The 22280-nt window shown below is 45.0% G+C and overlaps 1 protein-coding gene across 1 annotated transcript; it reads right to left on the reverse strand.

Annotated features, from left to right (window-relative positions):
- Positions 1–224: 224 nt before the first annotated feature.
- Positions 225–22274, reverse strand: dhx29 (DEAH (Asp-Glu-Ala-His) box polypeptide 29). The gene is made up of 27 exons (XM_020484863.2): positions 21707–22274; positions 21461–21534; positions 21259–21372; positions 20994–21123; positions 20735–20862; positions 20416–20559; positions 19985–20111; positions 15439–15606; positions 14888–15056; positions 13916–14036; positions 13313–13675; positions 12945–13211; positions 12560–12703; positions 6781–6957; positions 6229–6369; positions 5815–5959; positions 5491–5611; positions 5260–5344; positions 4936–5153; positions 4734–4809; positions 4245–4469; positions 3589–3725; positions 3194–3284; positions 2273–2605; positions 1870–2001; positions 816–912; positions 225–613 (listed from the first exon to the last, which is right to left on the reverse strand). Exons 1-27 carry the CDS (start codon positions 21870–21872, stop codon positions 558–560), a joined length of 4149 nt encoding a protein of 1382 aa, XP_020340452.1. The 5' UTR covers positions 21873–22274; the 3' UTR covers positions 225–557.
- Between the last annotated feature and the right edge of the window lie 6 nt (positions 22275–22280).

Genomic DNA, 22280 nt, shown 5'->3' on the forward strand with positions numbered 1-22280 from the left:
CCATATACCACAAACCAGTGAGGTACCTTATTGCTATTATAAACTGGTTACCAACGTAATTAGAGCAGTGAAAATAAATGTTTTTTCATACCCATGGTATACGGTCTGATATACCATGGCTGTCAGAACCACCCAGTTTATAATCTGAAATAACTGTTTGGGCAGCACCAGTCTGACATAATTGCAGGAATATTTCAAGGATGTTTACTAGGCGCACACACAAGGCCATTAGAGTTTTGTTTATTTTAGAAAACAAAGACATGCTAATCACCAAAGGATGTTTGTTACATTCCGAGGGAGGGAGCTATGAATTAATTTCACATGATTATTTCCCTAAAACAGATCTCAAACATAAATTAGCCATCAACACCTCATACAGCTTTATTTCCTTTGGCAACAGTCATCATTGATAAGAGAAGAAATATATTCTTTAAATTTCATGATTTAAATGTCATTATACAGTACAACCACCACCCTCTGATCTTTAGGCTGTCCATCTGTCCTTGGACAACCATGTATGACCGAGGTCTCCAATGAGAGGTCAGAGGTCACAGTGGTCAGAAGACATTCTCCATCTTTATCAGTTCTATTATCAACTGGATGGTCTTCTCATCTACGGAAGAGAGTAAAAGAGTAAACAACACCATTTACCACTACACAGTTAAACAACACACAGCATAATGTCATGAACACAAAAAAGAAAAATGGAGCGGGCTTAGGAAGAGACGAAGGATGAGGAAGAAGGAAACAGAAAATGAGAGAGGGATTCAAGAGAAAAGGGAGGGGGAAAAGACAGAAAAAGGGTAGAATATTACCTTCTAGATTCATCCTTGGGTTCTCCAGCTTCTTCTCCAGTAGTGAGTCTATGAGCTTCCTCAGATGTTTAAAGATCACTCCTATCCTCACTGGGGCCTGGGAGAGAGAGAGGAGGAACAGAGATCAGACAGAGCCTTGCTTGCGACAGTATGCTCAACTACAAGGGTTTCCTGGACCTAGATTAAGGCTGCAGTCCAAACACAGTAATTTTAGCCCTCGCAATAGCCACTTTCCCTTGGGGGAATCCTCGTCAAAACCGGATGCAGTTTGATTGCCATCTTAAGTGGAGGTCCAATTCACTAACGTTGCCCCCTCGGCCCTTGATTTAGCTTGAGGGAGCGAGTGAAGAACTATGATCACTTATGGGGTTGATATGACCCACAATTCAATGCAAACTGTAGTCACGTGTCAAATTGAATCAACATGGCTGAATTTTCGGCATGTCAGACAAAATTATGACGCTAGCTTGCTAAAAAAATATATATAGATGACATTGATTTTAGCATTGGCAAATTGGCTTAGTCTCGTAGTGAGGACCCTATGAAAACGTAGTTAGCTTCATAAACATATTTATGGGGAATTCAGAAATGTATTGGAATAAAGTAGCTAGCTACCTGACAGGACTGCTAGCTAGCTGTTAGCTTACTAGGTACATTAATAGCTTTAGGTTGTTTGTTTTTAAACTCAATTTCAATATTTCCTCCAACAACGTTGCCTCTCCGATCAACACTCGTCCTCGCTTGAGCAAGGGACATTTAAAGTACACTCGGATGTAATGATGTAAAACATCATTCAAGGGCTGAGGGTTTAGGGCCGAGGGCTGTCTACTTTGAATTTGGATTGTAGCCTAAGACTAGTATTGGACTATAGAGCACTTACAATGGAGATTCTCTATTGAGAAGTCATTTTATGTTTTATCTGGGAAACTGGCTACAAGAGTTTGATTTTCTTTCTCGTTGTGTATCACACTGTCTCTGCTGTAGCACTGACACACCACTCTAGTCATTCACGACACAGACATGTAATACAGCTGACCCAGATATGAACTCTGACCTGGAAGTGTATCCATCCATCCAGAGAGATGAGTCTCTCCCGGTGTTGTACGTCGATGTCCCCTCCAAACAGTAGCATGGGGAAGGGAGAGATCAGCGTCGTGTCCCGCAGGTAGATCTTAGAGTATTTTACCTGAGGGAGAGTCAAAATTAGATGTAAAAACTTAATAGTATTTTACCTACAATTACACACAGTAAATTATTCTATTTAGGCCTACCTGGAGCTAGAGGTTGCCCCGGCCTAGCCACACCCTTGGTTAGGATTACAAGTAGGGAGAATTTGATCCTATATCTCCAGTTAAGGGCACCTTCTACACCCAGTGAGTAATCGATTTCACCATAGAGATTACAGACGGGTAGATTGAATGATCATGGATCAATATATCTCTATGGGACCAACTGACCTTCTCCTGGAAGAGCAGCCAGCCGCGTGTCTGCAGGCAGCGGTTGACAGAGGAGGGGTGGACTTGGGCCTTCCCCTGGGCAGTCTCCACAGAGCACGCCACCCGGTCCAGGACGTCCACAGAGGGAGTGTAGAGGATCCGCCCCACGCTGTCATACAGTCCTGCCGTCAGCACCGCGTTCAGGACACAGATCTGAGGCTTACCAAGGGGGGTGAGGGGAGCCTGGGGACCCCTGGGGTCAGACCGATCCCGGGAAGGTGGTCCTCGACCGGACCTGGAGGAACCAGAGAATCCAGCCTGGTCCATCATACGCATCAGCTCCTGTTTGATGTCCTGATGGAGAAGAGATCCAGGTTTAATGTCCTTACCAACCACTCTAAATGTCGTATGATCTCTTATAACTACTGTCATTGTGTACAGCAGTTGTACATGCTCAACAGGGTTGGGGTAAATTCAATTTCAACGGCCTCCCGAGTGACACAGTGGTCTAAGACACTGCATCGCAGTGCTAGCTGTGCCACTAGAGATTCTGGGTTGGAGTCCAGGCTCTGTCGCAGTCGGCTGCAACCGGGAGACCCATGAGGCGGCGCACAATTGTCCCAGCGTCGTCCGCGTTAGGGGAGGGTTTTGGCGGCAGGGTCCTTGTCCCACCGCACACTAGCGACTCCTGTGGCGGGCCGGGCACAGTGCACGCTGACACGGTCACTGTGTTTCCTCCGGGTTAAGTGGGCATTGTGTCAAGAAGCAGAACTCCCATACGGGAGTTGCAGCAATGATACAAGACTGTAACTACCAATTGGATACCACAAAATTTCAATTCAGTCAATTCAAGTTTGAAATTTGAAATTGACCCCAACCCTGATGCTCACTGTTAAAGCATATCAGATGAGAGAACCATACACAAGTTAGAAAATAGAGTACCTCTATGGTGATGAGGGCGGTACGGTTCAGGAAGTGTTTCCTGCAGTAGGCCATTTCGGCTCGATATCCCTCACTGCGTATGTTCTTCCACCTGTTAGCAGAACAATACCATTAGAGAACAGAAACCAAGATGGTGGCTGAGCCATTAAAATGGCACAGGAACAATCAACTTCTTCAGGGTTAGGCTATGTGTCATTGCTTTAAAAAAAATGTATTAGGCACAATATGGAATAAAATGTATTGAAACAGAGAGGGACTAGGTGAACTTGACCAAGAAACACATGTTTTCTTTACTGTCGCAAAACAAGTTGCTGCCACGTGCTCAACTGAACATGACCCTGAATTATCCATCTCAGATTTTGGTCATTCATACTCTTGAAAAGACATGCACCTACCCCAGGTAAGCATTGTAGATAGTCAGGTGATCTGAGTTTGCTACAGCCAGGGCAGCTTTAGCCAGGTTAGCCTGATCCTTCTGGTTCATGGGTGTGGCAAAGGGAGACTTCTCAGAGATCGCTGCTGCTATAGTCGCCTGCAATACAATTACATTCAGTCATTATGGAAATTAGATGTATCCTTTAAAGCTGGAATCCTTAGTTGCTACATCTATTTTTGGACTTAAAAATAAATTATATATACCCATTTATTCTTGAAGAAAATAACTTCTAAATTCCTCATGAGCTTTAGTTCAACTGTCGTACCCCATCAGTACCCAAAGTATAAGCTTGTTTTACTCCAATATTTGTAAACGATGTCAAATGTAAACAAACACTGTATAGCCTGAAAACATGGTTAAAACTATAATTTTGATATCATGGATCATCAGTCCTTGAATCCATAGCTCTTGTCTATGAATTTGAGAGTGGTTAAATTTCTCCGCTTTTTACCAAGACACAGGCGGGGTGACTGCTTTGTTCTTGTTTCAATTAAGGATTCTAGCTTTGACTAGGTGAGTCCCATTTCACATGGTTGATTGCTGATTTTGCAAGCAGTTAATACAATACAATGCTAATTCAGATATGTATGACACCCCGCATGGACTGTAACTTACAATGGGGTCCAGGCAGCCCAAGATGGCACCAAAGATGAGCATCTTGCCGATCTTGACGTTGACAGGCAAGGTGGCGAGATGGTGACCCAGCGGGGTGAGGGCGTGGCCCTCCGGTATACACGCTCCGATCCTCCGGAGCAGGCACACGGCGTTACTCACAGACTGGGGCTGGGGCGCGTCTAGGGCTCGACACAGGAACTCCTCTGGAGAGCCATACTCACATTTCTGTACAGGGGACAGAGACGGAACAGTGATGGTTGGGGTGGTTTACAGTGGTTGGGGTGGTTTACAGTGGTTGGGGTGGTTTACAGTGGTTAGGGTGGTTTACAGTGGTTAGGGTGGTTTACAGTGGTTAGGGTGGTTTACAGTGGTTACGGTGGTTTACAGTGGTTACGGTGGTTTACAGTGGTTAGGGTGGTTTACAGTGGTTACGGTGGTTTACAGTGGTTACGGTGGCACGAACCACCCAGTTTACAGTTGTCAGTGTACCATGATATGAAGACACAGCTCCTCCAGTGGAACCCTCAGTATCTCTGGTATGGAGTAATCCATGAAAGCCTGAAACCTGTTACATAGAAGAACATTCACAATCAGGCTGTAACTTGTGTAGCTGCTGACCTCAGATAAGGCAGTAGAGGTATTTGTGTCGTAGACAGCAACTTGTTCTGTGATTGAGAGGGGACGGGCTGACCTGAATTTGGGGTACAGGCGGAAGCAGAAGCCGTCCCGCACGCGTCCTGCTCTGCCTTGCCTCTGGAGGGCGCTGGCCTTGCTGACAAACGTCTCCACCAGGGAACTCATCTGGCTACTCTCATGGTACTTGTTTTCTTTGGTCTTTCCGGTATCAATAACGAACACAACATCAGGTATTGTTACTCCAGTTTCCGCTATGTTTGTGGACAGCACAATCTAAAATAGGGTAGACAGGGGAATAAAAATTAGTTTTTCACTTTTGTTAATTCATAGCAATATGTATCTCAGTTCATCACTGCACTAAACAAAGAAACCCCAGTACCTTTCTAACTCCAGTAGGGGGCACTGTAAATGCAGCAGCCTGGTCCTTAGATGACAGTGTGGAGTGCAGGGCTACCAGTTTGTACCTGGACAGTGAGATATAAACCAATCTCTTTATGAACGCTAAAACCTTTGCTACAACAAAATAGTTTATAAATTAATTTAGAAATTGCTAGCACGCAAGATGGCATTCTTCTCAGGATGACATTGTCAGTGAAGACTATAAACTCACCTGTCTTTGCCACGGAACCTCTTGTCTGTGGAGAGCAGGTCATAAAGCTGTTGGATGTGGGCCAGACCTGGGAGGAACACCAGAACAGCTCCATCCACCACTGCAAACTGAGGAGACTTATCTGGGGGAAGGGGAAAAAAATATTACAGTTGGCGCAACACCTATCAATCAATCATCATCTAAATTGCCCCAACATGTAGTACAGCCATATCAACAACCATAAACCAAATATAAACTGGACTAACTCTCCAGTCTCCAGCTCTCTCCACGTCCTCACACTGGGCTGAATGAACCCGCAACTCTGTCCAGGAGCTGTGTATTTACCCAGGTAGTCGAGCAAGTCCAGGACCAGTTCCATGTTGATTTTGTTGGGGTTCATGTACTGCAGGGCGTGGCGGGTCCGGCTGCTGAAGTGGTCCAGGTCAGGACCCAGGTCCCAGCCAGAGCCTGAGTCTTTCACAATAAACTCCTGGAGAACACACACAAAACACCATGAGTTACGTATTGGTTCCTGTTCACTGTAATGCACAACATGGATCTGAGGCATTTGCAGTAGTGTAGAATAGGATAGCACCCAGCACAATGATTCAGTATAGTTAAGGAAATAAGGCATTTCTACAGTGTTTTCAGAGACAAGTCAGTAATCAATCTGGCCCTGTGACCCAATGCAGCAGGTAGGTACTATCACCAGGCCCCTCAATCCCAAAGATCTCACCCCTCTGTCACACCCCCTCTCACCTGGTGCTGCATGCTCTTCCCTCCTTTCTGCGTGAAGTTGATGTTGACCTCCTCCTCCTCCTCCAGGATCTTCTGGCTGTATTCAGAGTCCTTCTCCAGGACATAGCCTGTCTCCTCCACTATGTCCTCCAGATGGAACACCTGACAATAGAGGTGCAACAAAGCACTTCAGAACCACAGAAATATAATCACTTTCCGCTTTATTGCCGTGGGGACACTCAAAATGGCCGACCAGTCCACCCATTATGACATTTTATTTCACCTTTCTATTCATTTTAATGATATGGTCAGAACACATCAGGACAACACCATACAACAGAATATCTGAGAGACACACTGTAACAATGCTCTACTACATCAATCCCTGAAACAACATTTTATATCAGGACAACCACAAATAGTATGATACAAATAACATCCTTTTTGGCACTTAGACAGACTAGGACAGGAATATAATTCACTTGTGATGGAAAATACAATTTAAACAGAAAATACAGTTCATATGTTCATATCTGTGAACTATAGGGAAATGAAAAGTTCCTGCCATCTAACCTCCACAGGGAAGGTTCTGCCAGGGATGTTGACTATAGGACAGCGGTTGAAGTAGGCAGCGAACTTATCACAGTCGACCGTGGCGCTCATCATGACCAGGTGCAGGTTGGACCGTTTCTGGACCACGTCCTTCAGGATGGTCAGCAGGAAATCAGACTGGACGCTGCGTTCATGGACCTAGAATGGATGAGACAGACAGCGTGTTTGATGGGATCGGTTTGAGCAAGGCAAGGCAAGGCGCAGCATAGTTTATTTTGGTTATTTGGCATGCAGGGTAATATGTAGATTAGTAAGTCTGCCAAGTTTGGCTGTAATGTAGTTGATCTGAAACATGCACAGACTGAAGTGTGAGAGTCTGACCGAACCCTGGGCACAGTGGGCAGTGTGTAAGAGGTCAGGTGTCTAGACTAGAGTTTTCATAGATCCACCTGGACACAAATTCCACAGACGCAATTGGGAACAGAGCAGGTCCAGATCCAGAATTCAAAATCATTTCACAGATCTGTTATGATTGTCATGGTCAAATCAAATCAAATAGTATTAGTCACATGTGCCAAATACAACAGTGAAATGCTTACTTATGAGCCCCTAACCAACAATGCAGTTAAAAAAAACAAGAGTAAGAATAAGAAATAAAAGTAACAAGTAATTAAAGAGCAGTAGTAAAATAACAATAGCGAGACTATACACAGAGGGGTACCGGTACAGAGTCAATGTGCGGGGGCACCGGTTAGTTGAGGTAATATGTACATGTAGGTAGAGTTATTAAAGTGACTATGCATAGATGGTAACAGCAGAGTAGCAGCGGTGTAAAGGGGGGGGGGGGGGGGCAAATAGTCTGGGTAGCCATTTGATTAGATGGTCAGGAGTCTTATGGCTTAGGGGTAGGAGCGGTTTAGAAGCTTCTTCGACCTAGACTTGGCACTCCGGTACCGCTTGCCCTGCGGAAGCAGAAAGAACAGTCTATGACTAGGGTGGCTGGAGTCTTTGACAACTTTTAGGGCCTTCCTCTGACACCGCCTGGTGCAGAGGTCCTGGATGGCAGGAAGCTTGGACCCAGTGATGTACTGGGCCGTTCGCACTACCCTCTGTAGTGCCTTGCAGTCGGAAGCCGAGCAGTTGCCATACCAGGCAATGATGCAACCAGAGAAAGCTCTCGATGGTGTAGCTGTAGAACCTTTTGAGGATCTGAAGACACATGCCAAATATTGTCAATATTGTCATGCCCGCTTCACAACGGTCTTGGTGTGCTTGGACCATGTTAGTTTGTTGGTGATGTGGACACCAAGGAACTTGAAGCTCTCAACCTGCTCCACTACAGCCCTGTCGATGAGAATGGTGGCGAGCAATGTCCTCTTTTTCCTGTAGTCCACAATAATCTCCTGTCTTGATCATGTTGAGGGAAAGGTTGTTGTCCTGGCACCACACAGCCAGGTCTCTGACCTCCTCCCTATAGGCTGTCTCGTCGCTGATCACTGTTGTGTCATTGGCAAACTTCATGTTGGAGTCGTGCCTGGCAGTGCAGTCATGAGTGAACAGGGAGTACAGGAGGGGACTGAGCACGCACCCCTGAGGGGCCCCCGTGTTGAGGATCAGCGTGGCGGATGTGTTGTTACCTACCCTTACCACCTGGAGGCACCTGAATAGCATTCTCACATGTGTTCCTTTTGTCCAGGTGGGAAATGGCAGTGTGGAGTGCAATCAAGATTGCATCATCTGTGGATCTGTTAGGGCAGTATGCAAATTGGAGTGGGTCTAGAGTCTCTGGGATAATGGTGTTGATGTGAGCCATGATCAGCCTTTCAAAGCCCTTCATGGCTACAGACGTCAGTGCTATGGGTCGGTGGTCATTTAGGCAGGTTATTTTTTAAATTTTACCTTTATTTTACTAGGCAAGTCAGTTAAGAACAAATTCTTATTTTCAATGACGGCCTAGGAACAGTGGGTTAACTGCCTGTTCAGGGGCAGAACGACAGATTGTGTACCTTGTCAGCTCGGAGATTTGAACTTACAACCTTTCGGTTACTAGTCCAATGCTCTAACCATTAGGCAACCCTGCCGCCCCGTTATCTTTGTGTTCTTGGACACAAGGACTATGGTGGTCTGCTTAAAACATGTCGGTATTACAGACTCAGACAGGGATAGGTTGAAAATGTCAGTGAAGACACTTGCCAGTTGGTCAGCGAATGGTTGCATTACATGTCTTGGAAATCCGTCTGGCCCTGCGGCCTTGTGAATGTTGACCTGTTTAAAGGTCTTATATCGGCTGCGGAGAGCGTGATTACACAGTCTTCCGGCAGCAGCTGGTGCTCTCATGCATATTTCATTGTTATTTGCCTCGAAGCGAGCATAGAAGTAGTTTAGCTCGTCTGGTAGGCCTGTGTCACTGGGCAGCTCTTGGCTATGCTTCCCTTTGTAGTCTGTAATGGTTTGCAAGCCCAGTCACATCCGACGAGCGTCAAAGCCGGTGTAGTACGACTCGATCTTAGTCCTGTATTGACGATTTGCCGGTTCGTCGTTTGATGGTTCGTCGGAGGGCATAGCGGGATTTCTTATAAGCTCCCGGGTTAGAGTCCTGCTCCTTAAAAGCTCTAGCCATTAGCTCAGTGTGGATGTTGCCTGTAATCCATGGCTTCTGGTTGGGGTATGTATGTACGTACGGTCACTGTGGGGATGACATCATCAATGTACTTATTGATAGAGCCAATTGTGTTATATTCTCCTACATTCAATTCACATTTACACAAACTTCAGAGTGTTTTCTTTCAAATGGTACCAATAATATGCATATCCTTGGTTCTGTGCCTGAGCTACAGGCAGTTAGATTTGGGTATGTCTTCAGGCGGAAATTTAAAAAAGTAGGGGGGGGTAGCTCTAAGAGGTTTTAACATAATCACTAGTAAACTACACATGATTGATGATATTACTAGTTTATCTAGCTTGTCCTGCTTGCATATAATCGATGCGGTGCCTGTTTAGTTCTCATCGAATCACAGCCTACTTCGCCAAATGGGTGATTATTTAACAAGCGCATTCGCGAAAAAAGCACTGTCGTTGCACCAATGTGTACCTAACCATAAACATCAATGCCCTTCTTTAAAATAAATACACAAGTATATATTGTTAAACCTGCATATTTTGTTAATATTGCCTGCTAACATGAATTTCTTTTAACTCGGGAAATTATCTTGCGTTCCGTGCAAGCAGTCAGGGTATATGCAGCAGTTTGGGCCGCCTGGCTCGTTGCGAACTGTGTGAAGACCATTTAATCCTAATAAAGACCATTAATTTGCCAGAATTGTACAGAATTATGACATAACATTTAAGGTTCTGCAACGTAACAGCAATATTTAGACTTAGGGATGCCACCCGTTCGATAAAATACGGAACGGCTTCTTACGAATGGCCAATTTTACCGAAACAGTGGCGGGGAGTGCACTTCGTTATCGTTTCTGTTTTGAGTAGAGGTCGACAGATTCATCGGAATGGCCAATTAATTTGGCCGATTTCAAGTTATCATAATCGGAAATCGGTATTTTTGGATGCCGATTTATTTTAAATATTTTTTTGCAACTTTATTTAACGAGGCAAGTCAGTTAAGAACACATTCTTATTTTCAATGATGGCCTAGGAAAGGTGGGTTAACTGCCTTGTTCAGGGGCAGAACGACAGATTTTTACCTTGTCAGCTCTGGGATTCAATCTTGCAACCTTACGGTTAACTCGTCCAGCGCTCTAAACACCTGCCTCACGAGAAGCCTGCCTGTTACGCGAATGCATTAAGAACCTTACAGTTAACTCGTCCAACGCTCTAACCACCTGCCTCACGAGAAGCCTGCCTGTTAACCAAATGCAGTAAGAAGCCAAGCTAAGTTGCTAGCTAGCATTAAACTTATCTTATAAAAAATCTAATCAATCAATAATAATCAATAGTTAACTACACATGGTTGATATATTACTAGTTTATCTAGCATGTCCTGCGTTGCATATAATCAATGCAACGCAGGGGGATGATTTAACAAAAGCACATTTGCGAAAAAATACTGAACGGTTCTGTATTTCACTGAAATAAACGTTTTGTTTCCGGATTCGACCATATTGACCAAAGGCTTGTATTTTTGTGTGTTATTATGATAGACTTAATTCTATGATTTGATATTTGATAGAGCAGTCTGACTGAGCGATGGTAGGCAGCAGCAGGCTCGTAAGCATTCATTCAACAGCACTTTTGTGCATTTTGCCAGCAGCTCTTCGCAAGCACAGCATTGTTTATGACTTCAAGCCTATCAACTCCCGAGATTTGGCGGGTGTAACCGATGTGAAATGGCTAGCTAGTTAGCGGAGTGCGCGCTAATAGCGTTTCAAACATCACTCGCTCTGAGACTTGGAGTGGTTGTTCCCCTTGCTCTGCAAGGGCCGCGGCATCTGTGGAGCGATGGGTAACGCTGCTTCGAGGGTGGTTGTTGTCGATGTGTTCCTGGTTCGAGCCCAGGTAGGGGCGAGGAGAGGGACGGAAGCTATACTGTTACACTGGCAATACTAAAGTGCCTATAAGAACATCCAATAGTTAAAGGTATATGAAATACAAATGGTATAGAGAAAAATAGTCCTAACTACAACCTAAAACCTCTTACCTTGGAATATTGAAGTCTCATGTTAAAAAGGAGCCACCAACTTTCATATGTTCTCATGTTCTGAGCAGGAAACTCAAACGTTTTTTTTACATGGCAAATATATTGCACTTTTACTTTCTTCTCCAACACTTTGTTTTTGTATTATTTAAACCAAATTTAACATGTTTCATTATTTACTTCAGGCTAAATGGATTTTTATTCATGTATTATATAAAGTTAAAATAAGTGTTCATTCAATATTGTTGTAATTATCATTATTACAAAAAAAAATAATAATAATAATTATTCGGCCAATTAACCAGTATCGGCTTTTTTGGATCCTCCAATAAATCGGTGTCGGCGGTGAAAAATCATAATCGGTCAACCTCTAGTTGACACCCCTACTCTTACGATAAGTGTCATGGGATCTTTAGTGACCACAGAGAGTCAGGACACCCGTTTAATGTCCCATCCAAAAGACAGCACCCTACACAGGGCAATGTCCCCAATCACTGCCCTGGGGCATTGGGCTATTTTTTAGACCAGAGGAAAGTGTGCCTCCTACGGCTCTTCAACACCACTTCCAGCAGCATCTGGTCTCCCATCCAGGGACTGACCAGGACCAACCCTGCTTAGCTTCAGAAGCAAGCCAGCAGTGTGATGCAGGGTGGTATGCTGCTGGTAAAGTATCTTAAAAAATGAAATAGAGGCCTCCTTAGTGGCCCAGCGGTCTAAGGCACTGCAGTGCTAGAGGCATTCCTACAGACATAGGTTCGATCCCGGGCTGTATCACAACCGGCCGTGATCGGGAGTCCCATTGGGCGACACAATTGGCCCATCGTCTTCCGGGTTAGGGTTAGGCCGAGGGTGCTTTACTTGGCTCATCGCGCTCTAGCGACTCCTTGTGGCAGGCCAGGGGCCTGCAGGCTGACCTCGGTCCTCAGTTGAACGGTGTTTCCTCCGACACATTGGTGCGGCTGGCTTCCAGGTTAAGCAGGCGGGTGTTAAGAAGCGCGGCTAGGCGGGTCATGTTTCGGAGGACGCATGACTCGATCTTCACCTCCCGAGCCAGTTGGGGAGTTGCAGCAACGAGACAAGATCCAAATTGGGGAGAAAAAGGGGGTAAAATACACAAAACAACATATATAAATAACAATAACTAAATACCTCGTCCACTATGATGTGGGTCAGAGAGCTGAGCATGTGGTCCTGCTGCAGCTTCCTGAGGAGAACCCCGGTGGTGCAGTACAGAAGACGGGTCGAGTCCGAAGACTTGTTCTCCATCCGGATCTGGTACCCGCACAGCGACGACTGAAACATCAACATTGTAAACAAGTAATAGAAAATACCTTCATCAAATGTGTTGCATTCAACTCTTCCCTTACCCAACACCTAACCTTTTTGAGGCACCCTATATAGCCTAAACCACACAAAAACCACCTAACGTAACCCTTTAACCACCCCAACCTACATGTAACTTATTGTTGTCAAGCTCAATCCAATCTCAAACCACCTAACCACTTCCACCAGCCCATCACATATTCCCTCTAACCTTGGATCCAGGCCCATCGTCACAGCCCAGCTCCTGAGACACCCTGCTGGCCAGACTCATGGCAGAGATCCTGCGTGGCTGGGTGACCACTATGTTACAGGGCTGTGCAGCAGCTCCCCCAGTCAGAAGCTCCTCTAGGATAAACTGGGGGATCTGGGTACTCTTCCCGCTGCCCGTCTCCCCCGCTACCACCACCACACGGTTGCGTCGCAGAGCCTCCATAACCCGCACGCGGTGCTGGAACACCGGGAGCTGCTCTCTGTCCATCTGTAGAGTTTAGAAACATTTAGTAAAGTGTCACTCCACAATATTACAACTATTGATAAGACATTAAAACTGATTAAAAATAGATTAAAAACATTACAGACCTGTAACCGCCTGGACAGGGCCGAGCCACGGAGCTTCAGAAGAAGGGCCCGAGCCGCCACCTCTGCAACCCCACCACCTCTCTCCTTCGGGGTAATGGTTTTCCCTGGGTCCTCCTCTTCCTCCAGGTTGGCCAGGCTCTCCCAGTCATCCTCGAGCTCGTCCCCAGCTCCCTGCAGCCCTGGCTGGGGAGAAGGACACTTCTTCTGGGGTTGCTGCTGCTTCAGCCGGGTCAGCAGTCGGGTGATGAACTGGTCTCGGGGTTTGTTGATGGCTGTGCGGAGCTCCTCCTCCTCTGCCTGCTCGCTGTCCCGCCACTCCAGCCACACCTCACGGTACGTGGGAGGGATCAACATATGGACTGACTGGGATGGCGAGAGAGCAAGAGAGAGAGACACACAGATAGAAAGGCAGACAGAAAGAGACAGACAGACACACAGACAGAGAGAGCAAGAGAAAGAGAGAGACATACAGAGAAATAAAGAGAGAGACACAGAGAGAGAGAGTGAGAGACAGACAGAGACACAGGTTACAGTTATTGGAATGTAAAACAGCATCAGAAACACACCTGACCCTAGTTGAGGTTACATACAGTATGAACTCACCTGTCCTTTACATAGGTTGTAGATGGCCAGTGTTGCACCCAGGTGCTGAGCCTGCATGCCATCCTCAGTGAGAATATTGGGACAAAACTCCAAAACATCATCCAGTCTCTGAACCCGAACCCTGGGAGAAACAATACCAGTCTTACTGTGAGACAAAACTTATAACACATCATACACTGTCTAAGTCTGGCTGACACCAAACTCCAAGTCTTCACCACTTGGAAAGGCTCCTTGATGTTGCAGGCACGATAATGAAGGAGGCTGTGATTTTTTACTGGTTGGTTCTCCTCTGTGTCTTTCTCACTCAAACGCCCACACAGACAACCACACACTGCCCCTAACCCGGATTGGTTCTTTCAAACTTTTTTTCTTTCCTGGGGGTTGAGACCTCATGGAAGTGGGCGGCGCTTAGGGTCTGTGTGTGGCTGTATCAGGGTTAGGGGGTGGCGCTCAGGGGCTGTGTGTGGTTGTATCAGGGTTAGGGGGCGGCGCTCAGGGGCTGTGTGTGGTTGTATCAGGGTTAGGGGGTGGCGCTCAGGGGTTGTGTGTGATTGTATCAGGGTTAGGGGGTGGCTCTCAGAGGCTGTGTGTGGCTGTATCAGGGTTAGGGGGTGGCGCTCAAGGACTGTGTGTGGTTGTTCATGTGGTTGTGTGTGAATTCTGCATTTAAAACAGACTCCTGTCCAGCTCTCCCTGTCTGTCTACCATGTCAGCCAGGCTAAAACTGTCCATCTTCCAAACACTATCCCTGGAGGATAACAGATTGCAGAAAACAGATGTGCAGCTTCTCTGACTATCAATGTTAAGGTAAATTTCATTTTAATGCAGCTAATTCAGTAAAATAAACTGAAATTCCAACTCGATGAAAACTAATTGAAAAAGCAGTTGACTGAATGAAATGGCATTGACTACAAGCCTGCAGACTACTTTAACAACATGCCAGAGATCCTGAGATTGGATCCAATCACTCACCTGCACTTCCAGTATCTCCCAGCAGCAACCTTCTGGAAGGAGGGAGCAGGGCTCTTAGGGAGGTTCTTCCTGACCCAGTCAATCAGGAACTGTTTGGGGGACTTGCCGGTCCAGCTGCGAGCCGTGTAGTCAAAGTTACGGATGTCTTTAGGCTCATTATTTTTCGCTGCTAAGGAGACAGAAATAAATATGATGTTTTAATAAGAAACCTCAGTACCACAGTCAGTTATACTGTAATGTGTAGGATTTTACTACACAACTTAGTATGCATTTGAACACTCATATACAACTGCCATGCACTATTGTTTTGAATAAGTAGATACAGTGCGTCATATACTCAGTTGACACCACAGGAGGCTGGTGGTGCCTTAATTGGGGAGGACGGACTCCTGGTAATGACTGGAGCGGAATAAGTGGAATGGTATCACCAACATCAAACACATGGTTTCCATGTGTTTGATGCCATTCCATTTGATCCGTCCCTGCCATTATTATGAGCTGTCCTCCCCTCAGATTGACCAAACAAAGACATTTGGTCAATCCATACTTACTTTTCTCTGCGGGAGGGGGCGTTTCCTTTTCAGCTTGTTCAAACAGGCCGAATGCCAGTTCTTCCTTGCCCTCAGTTGGAGCAGGTGGTTTCTTCTCCTCGATTTTGGGCGTGTCTACAACTTTTATCACTGTGTTGAACATAGGATGGGATTCTAATGGCTTCATCTCTAAAATGTGAATAGAAACATAACCATTAATATGTGGTGTGAAAATAAAACCTATATAAACTCAGCAAAAAAAGAAATGTCCCTTTTTCAGGACCCTGTCTTTCAAAGATAATTTGTAAAAATAAAAATAACTTCACAGATCTTCATTGTAAAGGATTTAAACACTGTTTCCCATGCTTGTTCAAATAACCATAAACAATTAACAGGTACAGGATGGCAACAACAACTGCCCGAGTTACACCAGGAACGCACAATCCCTCCATCAGTGCTCAGACTGTCCACAATAGGCTGAGAGAGGCTGGACTGAGGGCTTGTAGGCCTGTTGTAGGCAGGTCCTCACAAGACATCCCCGGCAACAACGTTGCCTATGGGCACAAACCCGTCGCTGGACCAGACAGGACTGGCAAAAAGTGCTCTTCACTGACGAGTCGCAGTTGTCTCACCAGGGGTGATAGCCGGATTCGCGTTGATCATTGAAGGAATGAGCGTTACACCGAGGCCTGTACAGTCGTAACCAAAAATTGAGAACGACACAAATATGAATTTCTTTAGAATATTATATATTTTTGTCAGTTACTATGGAATACTGAAGTATAATTACAAGAATTTCATAACTGTCAAAGGCTTTTATCGACAATTACATGAAGTTGATGCAAGAGTCAATATTTGCAGTGTTGACCCTTCTTTCTCAAGACCTCTGCAATCCGCCCTGGCATGCTGTCAATTAACTTCTGGGCCACATCCTGACTGATGGCAGCCCATTCTTGCATAATCAATGCTTGGAGTTTGTCAGAATTTGTGGATTTTTGATTGTCCACCCGCCTCTTGAGGATTGACCACAAGTTCTCAATGGGATTAAGGTCTGGGGAGTTTCCTGGCCATGGACCCAACATATCGATATTTTGTTCCCTGAGCCACTTAGTTATCACTTTGCCTTATGGCAAGGTGCTCCATCATACTGGAAAAGGCATTGTTCGTCACCAAACTGTTCCTGGATGGTTGGGAGAAGTTGATCTCAGAGGTGTGTTCTTTATTCATGGCTGTGTTCTTAGGCAAAATTGAGTGTGAGCCCACTCCCTTGCCTGAGAAGTAACCCCACTCACAAATGGTCTCAGGATGCTTTACTGTTGGCATGACACAGGACTGATGGTAGCACTCACCTTGTCTTCTCCGGACAAGCTTTTTTCCGAATGCCCCAAACAATCGGAAAGGGGATTCATCAGAGAACATGACTTTACCCCCGTCCTCAGCAGTCCAATCCCTGTACCTTTTGCAGAATATCAGTCTGTCCCTGATGTTTTTCCTGGAGAGAAGTGGCTTCTTTGCTGCCCTTCTTGACACCAGGCCATCCTCCAAAAGTCTTTGCCTCACTGTGCGTGCAGATGCAGTCACACCTGCCTGCTGCCATTCCTGAGCAAGCTCTATACTGGTGGTGCCCCGATCCCACAGCTGAATCAACTATAGGAGACGGTCCTGGTGCTTGCTGGACTTTCTTGGGTGCTCTGAAGCCTTCTTCACAACAATTGAACCACTCTCCTTAAAGTTCTTGATGATCCGATAAATGGTTGATTTAGGTGCCATCTTACTAGCAGCAATATCCTTGCCTGTGAAGCCCTTTTTGTGCAAAGCAATGATGATGGCACGTGTTTCCTTGCAGGTAACCATGGTTGACAGAGGAAGAACAAGAAACAATTCCAAGCACCACCCTCCTTTTGAAGTTTCCAGTCTGTTATTCGAACTCAATCAGCATGACAGAGTGATCTCCAGCCTTGTCCTCGTCAACACTCACACCTGTGTTAATGAGAGAATCACTGACATGTCAGCTGGTCCTTCTGTGGCAAGGCTGAAATGCAGTGGAAATGTTTTTGGGGGATTCAGTTCATTTGCATGGCAAAGGGGGACTTTGCAATTAATTGCAATTCATCTTAGCACTCTTCATAACATTCTGGAGAATATGCAAATTGCCATTATACAAACTGAGGCAGCAGACTTTGTGAAAATTTATATTTGTGTCATTCTCAAAACTTTTGGCCACGACTGTACTCTGGAGTGGGATCGATTTGGAGGTGGAGGGTCTGTCATGGTCTGGGGAGGTATGTCACAGCATCATCGGACTGAGCCGGTTGTCATTGTAGGCAATCTCAACGCTGTGCGTTACAGGGAAGACATCCTCCTCCCTCATGTGGTACGCTTCCTGCAGGCTAATCCTGACATGACCCTCCAGCATGACAATGCCACCAGCCGTACTGCTCGTTCTGTGCGTGAGTTCCTGCAAGACAGGAATGTCAGTGTTCTGCCATGGCCAGCGAAGAGCCCGGATCTCAATCCCATTGAGCACGTCTGGGACCTGTTGGATCGGAGGGTGAGGGCTAGGGCCATTCCCCCCAGAAATATCCGGGAAATTGCAGGTGCTTTGGTGGAAGAGTGGGGTAACATCTCACAGCAAGAACTGGCAAATCTGGTGCAGTCCATGAGGAGGATATACACTGCAGTACTTAATGCAGCTGGTGGCCATATCAGATACTGACTGTTACTTTTGATTTTGACTCCCCCCTTTGTTCAGGGACTCATTACTCCATTTATGTTAGTCACATGTCTGTGGAACTTGTTCAGTTTATGTCTTGAATGTTTTTATGTTCATACAAATATTCACACTAAGTTTTTTGTAAATAAACGCAGTTGACAGTGAGAGGACGTTTCTTTTTTTGCTGAGTTTACTTCTAGGAAATATTACCAAAAAGAATGCTCTGTGGTCAAATACGGAACATTGGTGAATATGTTATTGTAAATAGTTGGAAAGAATGTATGCAGATCAGGGGTGGGCAACTGGCAGCGGCCCCCATTATGTAGGCCCACGGATACATTTCCAAATACCAAAACATCAAATATTTACAGTATCATAGGACTGGTACTGTATATATATATTTTTAGGAACTCAGTCCAGGGTCTCAGCTTACTGTTGAGAGTTAGAATAGTAGAATACACAAAGTGCAACTTCGAAAAATGGGTTGTGCATCAGCAGTTCCTCTTTCTATGTCAGTCAGTAGCTAGGTTTCCATCCAGTTTGCAACAGATTTTCATGCAAATATTCAAAGATTTGTATAAAACAATATGAGCACTTTCCCACCAGGGATGTGTTTCAATTAAACTGACCTTTTGTGGATAAAAGGCTGTGCATGATGACGTAGTGAACATAAAAATGTACTTTTGCCATTAGATTCCAATGGGTTTCCATCGCATTTTCAACTCTTCTGATGGTTTTGTCACAAAACTGTTGCAATATAGTAAATATGCCTAATCTGGTCTTGGCAGATGTGCTCTAACCAACAGCTGGCAGATACAGTGCGGGTAGACTACCTGCATTATGAGATTATTATAGATAAGAGCTATTTATTTGTATTTGTCAAACGGCGGCCAAGCATTGATGTCAACAGAGTAAGACCCTCAATATTTATTGGAAAGGAGCATCAAGCTCATCACCTTGCACTATCACCCCCCTGTGAAGTTCATAACTTATTTAATCTGTAGTCTAATAAACTGCATGCATTCCTGCGTCGTAGTGGGAGGACCACACAGCATATCATCGTGGGACTCTGTTTACTTCCATATGATGGTTATTGTTATTACATCATAAAGGTGTTTCTACTGCCATTTCTTGCATAATTAATTTTACAGACACAAAAAGATCCCACCATGTCTAACGAACAAATTGTCTGTCGGCATTTATAAAATTGTACCGGCATTTCATGTTTCCATCAGCCCGGTCTTTACTTTATTCACGCGTCAGGTAATCAAATAGTTGGATGGAAATGTGGTTACTGACAGTCACTCGATTAAAAATGGTTTTAGATTGGTAAGTTATCTAAACTTGTAGTAATCATGGTTTAATTATAGACTGGGTGGTCCCCCATTGATTTTGTTGTCACTCTGACTCAGATATCATATTAAAAACTGCTAACATTTCTTTCCACTATGGAAAAATGTGTACAAGTGCAGGAAAGTAGCTGTAAAACTTCACATTTTTCTCCACGCCCCATGGCAAAATTAGTAGAATTACATGAAATTAGTTATAAAATAACAAAATCTTCTTTCTGCCCCATGGCTAAATGTGTAGAATTGGAGCAAACGTGCTTTAAAATTGAAAAATGTGTCTGTTGTTGGGGGGGGCGGGGGCGGGGGGGGGGGGGGCAACAACATTTTGCTTAGGGCCAGCTCTGACTGCATGTGTGGGTATGGATGTGGGTACGGAGACCGACGTGCCACTGAGGCCCTTCACGATGAGTTCAGAATTTCTGTGGCACCCATCCCCGTTCAAAGTTGCCCGTCCCCGATATAGATAATGTGGGTGTTCAGTTGACAATGGAGGACCCAGACAGACCTTGCTGTATGACTCTGATTCTGTCCTGTGCAGTCCTCTGTCCTCCTTTGTCCTTCTTAGCCTTGGCTGTAGCAGCCATCTCCTTGGCATCGTACAGCTGTGCAGTGAGCACCAGGTACCGGTCGTTCTACACAACATCACATGACATAACCAGAGTGAAGGGAAACAGTACTACCCATCAAGTAGTGCCCAGTAGTTATAGTCCCTAGAACTTTCAGAAAAGTAGCCTGGGTGCCAGTCTGTTTCTGCTCTCTTGCTAACTCCTTATGGAATTGTCATGCTAAACATTCCATAATGTGTTGGCAAGAGTGCAGAAACAGAGTTGCACCCAGGCTATGAGAAAAGTAAGACCAGCTTAGATTGTCACCATTTATACAGTACATACCAGTGTAACAGGTGAATGTGTGACATGATTGCTGAGTTCAGCTTACCGGATCAAACTTCTCATCCAGTTCTGGGTTCCGTGTCTTCTTCCCACTCTGCTCCTCCTCTTCTTCGCTGCTCTCCTCACTGGACTGCTCTGCGTATCTAAGGATCCACTCCTTCACACTGGCTCCCTCATCCTTCACAGGCACCTGTCAACATGGAGATCACCATGGCGATGACTGATCATTCATTGACTCACAGACTCAGAATGTGTAGAAAATGTTTCCCATAATATTACGTTGCCAGACTGTAAATGTCACATTTGCTCCGCATACTCTAAGCAACACAATAGGAAAGGGTGGATCAAGGCTATATTTTCCCCACCTTTGCAGGCTCTTTCTTAGGCTCTTTGGGAGACTCAGGTTCGGGTGCTTGGGGTGCAGGCTTAAACTTTGGCTTGGTCTCATGGTTCTCTTCCTGCATCCTCTGACTGAAACCTGCTGGCAGCTCCTCTGGAGGAGAGGAGGTGGAGGGAATGAAAGAAAGCTAGAGTAAAACGAGTCAGTCAGAGGATCAGTGAAGAAGTTTACTGCGATAAGAGGGTAAAAAAAAACAGACAATTTGAAAATCAAAGTATAAGTACCATCGTTCAGGTTCAGGCAAAGCCAGTCGAGGGCAGAGTGCAGGTCTCCTCCATACAACACACTGCTTTTCATGGCTTCCTCAATGTGCTCCGTCTTAAACTTGAACTTCTGCAGAGCTAAGTAGAGATCCTGTATGACACAATCACAGGCTACATCATGACAGTGTAACACAAAGCATATGACATTAGAATATATTAACAAAATACATATGACAGACATGTGAATAAAGGATTGTTTGTTACTGTGACACATGATGTTCTTTACCAGCAGTTTCTTGTTGGTGAGTCTTCCTGATATCGGTCCTTTGTCTCCATTCTCTTGCCTGAAATCATTGATCAGTTTGATGATCTTCTTCTCCAAGTCTGTTTGAATGACAACCTGTCACAGAAGTAAAACATTTCAGAACGTGTTTATAAAGTAGTAGGCTAATAACAGGGTTAAACATCAGTCTATTCTGCACACTTACTTTGAGTATAGACTTGTCAGTGACTCCTCCTGTGTCCACTTGTGCTGTGTTTGTGAGGCTGTAGGTCTTTGGACCTGTCAAACGAGTCAATGAAAGTGTCAGACTCACACAGATGGTTTATTTATGCCTGCCATATGCCATCCAACATTGAATCATGTATTACAGGCTATCATTACCCACCAGGGGTTTCTGACTCATAACAACAGCCACAGCCTTCTGAGACATTACTTTATATGAGTGACATACCTTTTGGCTTGATATCTTTCACAGCAGCTTTAGCAGGAGTTGGCTTCTGCTTTTTCCCAGTAGTAGCAGGGTCAGCCACGCCGTTTCCAGCAGCAGGAACATTGTTGCCTGCTGCTACTGGTTGGACTGTAGGGACAGTGGCTGATTTCTTCTTCTTTCCACCCATTCAGAAACTGTGATCTGTTGCCCTACAGGTCTAATAAATTGAAAAACATCTGCCAACAGCTAATTTCATATGTTTCTTAAAATATAACGGTTGTTTGGCTACTCTAAAAACAGATAGATAGCTAGTAACGTTAGCTAGTTAGCAAACAGCTACACCTTGCAGGCACCGGTGAAAAGACACAAGCACTTCCAACGCAATCTGTTTGTCACGTTATAATAACACGTTAAAACACCGCTCTATTAAACTAGTATATAGTCAGTTTAAACGATTGACTATTCAAGAGTGGAGTCGAGCATGTTTTCTATATTCATAATAATGCTGTGGCTAGTTTGCCAAATAATAAAACGCGTCGAAAATATTTTTCGCGAGTTATGAATTGGTAGTTTCCGGTTTCCGTAGCGGAAGTTA

This window comes from Oncorhynchus kisutch, linkage group LG6 (assembly GCF_002021735.2).
Source record: "Oncorhynchus kisutch isolate 150728-3 linkage group LG6, Okis_V2, whole genome shotgun sequence".
Classification (NCBI taxonomy): domain Eukaryota; kingdom Metazoa; phylum Chordata; class Actinopteri; order Salmoniformes; family Salmonidae; genus Oncorhynchus; species Oncorhynchus kisutch.

Coding starts and splice junctions, on each gene's coding strand:
- dhx29 (XM_020484863.2), bottom strand. CDS start 21,872: ATGGGTGGAAAGAAGAAGAAATCAGCCACTGTCCCTACAGTCCAACCA. Junction 21,124..21,258: donor TCACCAACAAGAAACTGCTG/GTAAAGAACATC, acceptor TGTGTCATACAG/GATCTCTACTTAGCTCTGCA. Junction 3,726..4,244: donor TGGGCTGCCTGGACCCCATT/GTAAGTTACAGT, acceptor ATTGTATTGCAG/GCGACTATAGCAGCAGCGAT.